We start from the raw sequence: 9,563 nt of genomic DNA on the forward strand, positions 1-9,563 counted from the left end.
AAAAGTCAAACCGTTATATTTTTTCCATAAGGTTCATGTGTATTTACATGAAAAAGACACCTGTCAGATATTAAATTGATCTAAAGATATTTCGTCGTATCTGCAGAAAGAAAAAAAAAATATGTAAGTGGACATCGAATCACCCAGGAATTCCATGACGAATAAAATGGCTGAAGGGAATCCAGAATCTCCGTCAGGACGGTATCGCCTTTGTTTACTTATATTAAATATGTCAATGTAAATTTCCGATGTATCAAATACAAACTACACTTGAAAAATACAGGTTTCAGTAAATTGATAGACCATGAGTGTCTTCAAATTCCCCCCGCACCAATCGAAAAAAGGGGGTAAAAAATTATAAAGTAAAAAACGTGGTTTCAACTCTATCAATGTTAAATTTCCGACTAATTTAGCACTGAAGCTCCGACTTCGACTCAACACATATTAGGAATTAAACCCAAATCAGCAACACCTGAATAGCTGAATAAAGAAATTTTAAACAAGTGAGCAAGCCTTGCTCCATTTCTGCTTTGTGTGCTATTGTTCATACCTATCAGCAATACTTTATTTAATAAATTATCATAGGTGTTCTATTTAATGCTATTTAATATAGATTACTTTATTCTATTGCAACTGTGATAGAAAATGTTTCAAATTTGGGAGTTTACAATAAATCTACAATTTACTTTTTGTTAAAACTAACCAAACGCAGCGGAGTTCTTAAAAATCGTCAAAACTCCCAATAAAATCTCAGTTATGAATTCCCACTGCAAACAAATAGTCAATCATACCAGCTTTTATCCTTCTAAAAATTGGTACCATTTTTAGTTTCAATTGAAATCAGCGGTTGCAGTCCCCACCTTCAAAGAAAATACATGTATATTTATTTCACCACTAATTATTCGAAGGAACCATAGGTGCCCATATGCTGAATTTTAGGGGAGGGGGGCTTACCTGGTCTAATCGGCACTTACACGCTGTATAATACAAATCTCAGAACAAAAATATAAAAATATAAGGCAGCGTCATTCAGCCAGGGGGGAGGGGCCTGGAGCTCCCTGTCACCCCCTCATGGGCCTCCATGGAAGGAACGAATGAATTTTGTGCTCACTGAAGATTTGACTCAGAAAACTGCAGCTATTAAAGGCATATTGCAGCCGTTGCAGAAATATACCCATAAACAAATTACAGAGTTAAAATTGCACCCATAGGAGCACCAACTGATTAAGTTCAATTTTCCATGATCTTAATATTCTCTGTTTCAAATTTTATCTACTTGCAATTTGTTGGGGTAGTAATCTTCCATGGGTTTAATTTTATGGACAGGTTTTTTTTTTATGTTTGTGATTCAGGCACTTAAGCAGGTAGAGGACTTCGGACCCAAAAATGTGACGATTTTTTAGACTTCAACCTGTATTTCCTAAACCTGCTTATTAAGTTTGACAGTTTTTTTGAGTTTCTTTTAACTTGCATCCTTCTTCCTATGAGAGTTTTAAATCTTCTCTGAGTGTCAAAACTTGAAAATTATGCTTATGCTTCACCATTTTTTATGTGTATTGCAAAGAAAGCCATTGTTTTCTTATCTAATAGTAAAAATGGAAAAAAAATTAAAATTACACCCATAAAAGAGTTCACTTAGGATAGACAAAAAGGGAAGAATAGGGAATTTATATATATATATATATATATATATATATATATATATATATACACACACACACACACACACACACACACACACACACACACACACACACACACACACACACACACACACACACACACACACACACACACACACACACACACACACACACACACACACACACACACACACACACACACACACACACACACACACACACACACACACACACACACACACACACACACACACACACACACACACACACACACACACACACACACACACACACACACACACACACACACACACACACACACACACACACACACACACACACACACACACACACACACACACACACACACACACACACACACACACACACACACACACACACACACACACACACTATATATATATATATATATATATATATATATATATATATATATATATATATATATATATATCACACACACACACACACACACACACACACACACACACACACTATATATATATATATATATATATATATATATATATATATATATATATATATATATATATATATATATATATATATATATATATATATATATATATATATATATATATATATATATATATATATATATATATATATATATAAGTACAGGAACGGAACTTCCGATTGAATTGAATATTTAGACCCTATATCCAAGGCCTAGCATCATTACTTCAAGGAAGTTCAACAAGGACTGGTACATCAAGCGAAGTGAAAAAAGGGAGACCCCTTTCCTTTTTTTTCACTTCGCTTGATGTACCAGTCTTCGTTGAACTTCCTTGAAGTAATGATACTAGGCCTGTTTTGAAAATATTTTAGTTTCAACGATTGCATGCTAATGCGAGTTTTTTACATTCGTTTTTCATCATTTGTTTTGCTGAGGACGAACCTTGGATATAGGGTCGAAATATTCACTTAAAGTTGCGTTCCACTGTCTTATATAAAAAATTTCCCTATTGTTCTACTTGTTCTCTATGATAGAAAGACAGTGTGTCTTCGTCCCCATTCACACTCTAGTATACTGCATTCGCAGGGAATTGCACCCAGGCAGCCGGCAATAATTGCACCAACAGGAGACAGCACCCACCCACGGGTGCAACTTTCCATAAGTAAAATATTTATGGCGGGAGATCTTCAAGGATAACAATTTCCGTAGGTGAAATCTTATTTCTATGCAGTTTTTAAAAATTGCAATATTCATTGTTACAAACATCCACACAAATTGCCTGTGCACGATTTTCCCAGGTAAAATTTTTACTGGAATCAACAAAATCACACCCTCGATCAGAGCTATGGGGAAAACTTCAATGTCCAAAGGAAGAGAATTTAACTTCAACTAAAAGAAAACAATTAAAGTTTTACAATGACAGATGTAAACGAAAACATATAGTCCGGCAACTGAAAAAAATATGATTGACCTTGAAATGACCGAAAAACCGTGACACAAACACACAAAAAATGACTCAGTATCTCTGTAGTAGACTATTTGGACAGTAAATATGATTATGGTTATGTTAAACGATTATATATTTACGATTATATGACCACATGAAGCTAGAAATCTGAAAGGATTTTGTAAAGCAAATAATGTTTATATTACTTTGCATGTAATGTTTGTAATGATATTTGTGTTTGATGACGTGTATTATTATATGTAGAAATATTTGTAATGTTTCGCAAATAAGAAGTATCAACGAAGTTCTTTTTTTTAATATATTTATGATAATCCACTAACGGTTTAGTGAACTTGCTATCACCCTTTAGACTGATGAAAATCATTCGAAGTAGATATTAGAATTTCTTTTAGTGGGTGATTCCAAACAGGTGAATTGATTTTGAGTATGAATTTTATACGACCATGAACAAACATGCTACATAGGGTTTCGAAAAATGCTTGCTCCTGATACAGAACATTCACTTCATTTCATTCATCAACGTCAAAAAGAAAATCCAGTCCAAAGATGAAACAATTGTAGAAAACAAAAATGGCAAAACTTCCGACACTTCGCAATATAAATCAACTTCCTAACTCTAATATTGGGTACTCAGCGTCAGGTACGTCAACCAGCTTCGGCCTATTTGGCCGAATTAACGTTTATTAACGTTAAGTATGTTAAGTATGACTAGTATTGAAGTCATCTCCAAATTATAACCTACAACTATTAGTTATATATGTCAGGGTCATTGAGCCCCCCCCCCCCCCCCCCCAACCCTCGAAAGTTCACGATTTTGTAATTTGGTGTTTTTTTTATCCTTGTTTTATATTCTTTTTTTATATTGACATGCTCATGTTCGCTCCAGATAGTGAATAAATGTATTCTATATTCTATTCTATATTTTCCACCAAATTTTATATATGTATCAGGTTTCTTTTGTCCTTCTTAGAATGGACCCCCCCCCCCCTCCCCCGCCGGGAGAAAAATTTCCGTCTAAATTTCTGGTATGGCACTATTAATGTGTTTATTAATTATTCATTAATAAACGCTTTAATGAAGCACTGTAAACGTTAATAAGTACAAGTAAAAAAAACTATTTGAAAGACATTTCCATATTGTTTTTTACTTTTGGTTACTTTCTTCATTGATTTCTTAACCCTTGGTAATGTTGTCAGCGACCTTGAATACACCTATGGTTCAAATTGGGAAATATTTGTAAACCGTTTTTTTTTCTCTAACAGGGTTTGGAGATTTGGGACGACAGTGCGGCGCAAGTTATTGATAATGGTAATATTACTGCACTGATCAATTAGAAAAAGAGGGCAACTCTATTGGTTCAAGACTATTTTAGGCAATTACTTCAAAACTGCAAGCTAGAACTATTGTAAAAAAGGTTTATGGAGAGGCAAGTAGGCGGAGGAGGGGATATGTGGTGAACATTTTAGTAGGAACCAAAATTCCATACTTTGAGAAACACAAATTTGTACATGAAACGAAAGAGAGAGAAACTAGGATTTTTTATTTAAACCTAATTTATTTCAATGTGTACACAAAATAAGGATCGTTAAAGAAGAGAAAATGGATTGTTAGATATTTTATGAGAGAAGTTCTTACTGATATACATGTATGGCGTAAATTACAAGTTCTATGCTTTGAAACGTACATTTTTTAACAATTAGTAGCGTTATTACTTTTTAAATTTAATAAATCGTAAAAGAAATAAGTAAAAATATACACAAATACGCGAGAGCTCTCCCTGCCTCCTACCAGAAGGAAACTTTTTTTTCTGTGTCTAATTCCCCACTTCCTATAAGAAGTTGATTCCCTTCGGCTCTAATACAAAATTGCGTAATTCCGTCCACATTTTCCTCTAACATTCTTAGATAGCAAAAGATTTTCTCTCCTTGACACAGCCAGGTTTTCTGAACTGATTAATTTATCAAGTCAAAACTTTACCAGTTTTATTAGTTTGGCCTTTTCATAACTAAATAGGTACAATTAGCAGCCTAAACCAAATGCACTAATCTGAGGCTACAGCTTTGAAGGTTTCTGAACATCTTAAAATATTAAACGCGTGTATCTAGCAAGAATATGTATTGTGTTCGTGTCTTAAATATTATGCTTAAAACTTTGGAAAACAGATTAAAAAAGTTAAGTCTCCATTTCGGCAATAATAAAAGATTTAGATTCCAAGGCGCTAAATCATTTCAAATTCTACAAGTTTGAGAGAAAACTCACTCCCAGAGAAGAAAGACCTCCGGTTTCAGTCCTTAAACCTATACTGATAGAAACCAAATGATAAGGGAAAAAATTGTTACCCAGTCGTCTGGATAATAGTATTTCTCGTGAGGTTAAGGTTTAAGGTTTTTTTTTATTAAGAGTATACTTCCTTTGAATTTTTAATGTTTTAATAATACTTAAATTTTCTTTCTTTTTTTGTATAGGTTTCACAGCCCAAGCTCTGTACTAGAAATGTCGACGTCTTTCATCCGTTATGGTTCATTTTGAAAGTTTTATATTTTCAATTATTAAAATTTCAATAGTTTTATTTGATCTTTTTTTTACTTTGAATTTTATTTTAAGTGTTCAGCTCTTTATTTCTATGCATTTTGTAGCAAAGACTTGTGCCCGCCAATTTTTAACTAGTGACATATTAGACCTTAGGTCTTACAGAACCAGGAATGGCACATAGGCTATCTACAAAACATCGTCAGACATCTGGGATCTGAGCTGCAGCCATGACATCCTCTAACTGTGGTTGAAGAGACTGCTCTGCGCTTCTCAGGTCCCGATCCTACTAGCGCCGTAAAGTAAGTCTTGGTTGACCTCTATTGCACCTCCCTTTGAGGCGCCTACAAAACATCGTCAGACATCTGGGATCTGAGCTGCAGCAGTGACATCCTCTCACTGAGGTTTAAAAGACAGCTCTGCACTTCTCAGATCCCGATCCTACTGCCGTCATAAAGTAAGTCTTGGTTGACCTCTTTCGCACCTCCCCTTGGGGCGCCTACAAAACATCGTCAGACATCTGGGATCTGAGCTGCAGCCGTGAGATCCTCTCACTGCGGTTGAAGAGACAGCTCTGCACTTCTCAGGTCCCGATCCTACTGCCGTCGTAAAGTAAGTCTCGGTTAACCTCTTTTGCACCTCCCCTTGGGGCGCCATTCATTCACTGCAATAAGGAGCCGATTCTCTAGCATTCGAAGGAAGTGGCCAAAGTACGTCAGAAGAACACAAATTTATACTTTTGACATGGACGTACCTGAACAGTTTCCGAGATTTCAGCAGGATCACAGCTGGTCAAACTTCCAAAAATAATAAGGATCTCCTTGGATGTATGCTGTGGCATGCCCTTCAACTGATCTACAACCAATTCAATACTATTCTGCAAAGAGGGCTCGCCAAAACATTGTAAGTCATGTACTTTTTGAATGGCCTAAAAATTAAATAATAATTAGCCATATATTTAACAAAAAAACTTTTAACAGGATTGTTTAAGCTTCAAGTATTATTCATAGGTATTACTCGAGCAAACTAGAAGAGGGTCGATTATTTACAATTTTGTTCAAAACACACTTGCGACATGTTTTTAAATGGAATTAATACCCCATGCAACATAAAAGGAATTTTATTAGTAAACAAATTTTTTTTGCCCACTTGAGCAACTACACACTAAAAAGAACTTGGATCGTCTCCACATTCGATGACGCAAGCAAACACAAAAATCATAAAAACCTTTCTTCACCAGATCCTTCGTGCATTATCATCAGACCTAGCAATGCATTTTCTTACTCAGTTTTTCTCACTGTTGTTTTACAGAGTTAACCGATTGAACAGCAAAATTACTGATATACCTGCATATTCTAAATTTACAGAAAGTTTTGTACTTTATAAGTTACAGATCAGACGATCTTGTGCCTGAATAGCAAGATTGATTATTAAACAGGAAAAAAAAAGAAGAAGATCCCCAAAGAAAATACTTCTATTCTGCGTGTATGAAACGTTTTAGTTTTACATGTAGTTTCTCCCACGCCGGTTGAAGCATAAGGGAACAACAGTGCCTCACAACGATTACTTCTACAGAGCTTGCGGTCACAGGTCTTACAAATATTTCCCGTCAGCATAGCACCCTTCTCGAGGCAGGACCAAGCGTCACTTTCTACTGTCCACGCCTTCTAATGTGGGGGAGGGCAGCAACAGACTTGATGGGAGAGCTTCCCATCGCCCATACGAACCATGCGGCGGCTCCAATAGCACCATTTACGGTTTAAGATTTTCTTAACTACCGACATTTTTTTTGTTCTTTCACGTAAGGATATGTTCGTAATTCTATAAGACTAGTGGATTTCAGGATGCTCTGGAGGCAGTGTTCGGAACAGCAGTGATGATTGTGGGCAAGTACAACGTAAAAACATATGCACTAAAGAAAGAGGAAGAAGATATGCAAGACATGTTTAAGAGAAACCACTTAAGCATAATTTTAAGAATGAAGCTGAGCGACTAGATGCGAAATACTACTTCATGAAGTTAAAGTGAATCAAGCCCACTCAGCATATGCCCATTAACGAGCGGCTTAGATGACTTGCCATTTTCTCAAAAGAATTAAGAATAAATTAAATAGTCTGAAAACTTGCGAGTATATGTTGCCAGTAGAATTTTTCTACTGGCACTTTTATCAAGAGTAAGTAGTAAGGGCACGTAGATTATTGGGAAATTATGACCCTTATTCAGTTTTGTAAAATAGTCAGTCTACATAAATACCAAAAGTTCTATAGACGACATACGATTCACGCGACAAAATACTGTCAATAGCCGAGTATTGTTCTCAGTGAAGGTAGCAAAAACCTTTAAAGAGGTTCCTAGAACTTGAAAAAGAATATTTTCCTTTACTTTTGCTTATATGTTCGTTGTTATTTTATCTGTTGCCGATGAAGGTACAGGATGAGGGGTGTCGATTCAGGAAAATGCAGGGAAGGGGAAGGGGGCAAGGATTTTCACAAAAATACCAAAAAAGAATTTTTGACACTAAAACAAACTAATATCTATACTTTTATCGATTGTTTTTACTGTCAACATCGAAGTTGAAATATTTTACATAATAGCGTTCGAAATGACAATCACATTCCTAAACATCAGTGTAAATGTTGAGCCCGCTTTTGAGGGAATATGGGGATATTTTAGGCTTTAAATTTTAGGAGGTTCTTCTTTAGCAAAAGAAACTATATTTGCTTGAATCATTTAATAAAAGTAAAGAGTCACAGAAAAATTAAAAATAAAAAACAGAGAGAAAATATAGATCATCAGACGATGATAAGTCGGAGAGAAATTCTTCTAAGATACTCAACTAATTCTAGGTAAGGTTGAAAGCTTTTGGATAGCCTCACGCAGTTTTTCTTATCGACTTTTTCTGACCTTGTCGCTCTATAAATATTCGCATGGGCGCCCACGAGGGGGAAGGGGTGCGGGGTTTGCCAGCCCCCCCCCCCCCTCTAGCTGAATGACGCTGCTTTTTTTTTTAGATTTCTATTATACAGCATTGGAATTGTTAATTTGACCAGGTATACCCCCCCCCCCCCTAAAATTCAGCTTATGGGCACCCATGAATATTCGTATAGTACCAATGACTTTAATTACATAAATTTCCGTTCAGTTTTCTCTTGTGTTAGAAAACAAGAGGCAAGATGGCAAATCAACCTTCCTTTAAACGAGAAGAGGTCTACTCGAGGACTTCCAATTACAACAAATTAATAAGGGGAACTTACATCCAAGATCTTTTTTTGATTTGATCCTAGGTCAATAATCTTCTGGGCTTTTTTGTCCTTTGTAACAATTATTCCTAGCTGCGATATTGGGTTTTGATCAAAGTACTCGTCAACAAAGCGTTCCAGAAGCTGTAAGAGAAAAAACAACTGACCACTTTGATAAACATTATAAAAAATATGTTATATCCTATAACAAATAAATGAATTATTAAGTAATATACAAGTGCATACAAAAAATACCTTGACCTTGAAGAGATTGCAACTGATTCTACCTCCACCAATGGACTGGTGAAAAATTCCTTTTGACTACTTATGGCCTTTTGGCTGCATGGGACAGAAAGTCATTCTTGAACAATTATAAAAAAATACAAGATAGTATTGCTTTCATTTATAGTCTTTAAAAAAATTCAATCTTTCTGGGTAGCTGGAAAAAAATCCTTTTTTTGTTTAACATATTTCGAGATAGATTCCTTTTTAATTCTTTGGTATTAAAATATATCTTTGGTAAATCTTTTAGGATAAAAATAATGGGTCTTTTCATTTACATTCTTACAAATTCATACTTTATACCAAAAAACCTGATTTAAAAGTTTCATGTCAATCTCTACTTCAAACGACCAATATCCATACCATTAATTTTACGTGACGAGTGACATCCTTCTAAACGGGTA

At 35.2% G+C, this 9,563-nt stretch overlaps 1 protein-coding gene across 3 annotated transcripts in view; it reads right to left on the reverse strand.

Annotated features, from left to right (window-relative positions):
• The window catches only part of LOC148951318 (general transcription factor IIH subunit 2-like), a 67,797-nt gene that overhangs the window by 29,260 nt on the left and 28,974 nt on the right, over positions 1 to 9,563 (reverse strand). For all 3 annotated transcript variants that reach the window (XM_089090802.1, XM_089090801.1, XM_089090803.1), the window contains exons 4-5: positions 8,893 to 9,021; positions 6,393 to 6,566 (exon numbers count right to left, since the gene is read on the reverse strand). In XM_089090802.1, coding sequence (XP_088946928.1) covers positions 6,393 to 6,566; positions 8,893 to 9,021 — 303 coding nt within the window. The remainder of the gene's footprint in view (positions 1 to 6,392; positions 6,567 to 8,892; positions 9,022 to 9,563) is intronic.

The sequence above is a fragment of the Artemia sp. Qi Xiang Cuo genome, chromosome 6, assembly GCF_049724085.1.
Source record: "Artemia sp. Qi Xiang Cuo chromosome 6, ASM4972408v1, whole genome shotgun sequence".
NCBI lineage: Eukaryota > Metazoa > Arthropoda > Branchiopoda > Anostraca > Artemiidae > Artemia > Artemia sp. Qi Xiang Cuo.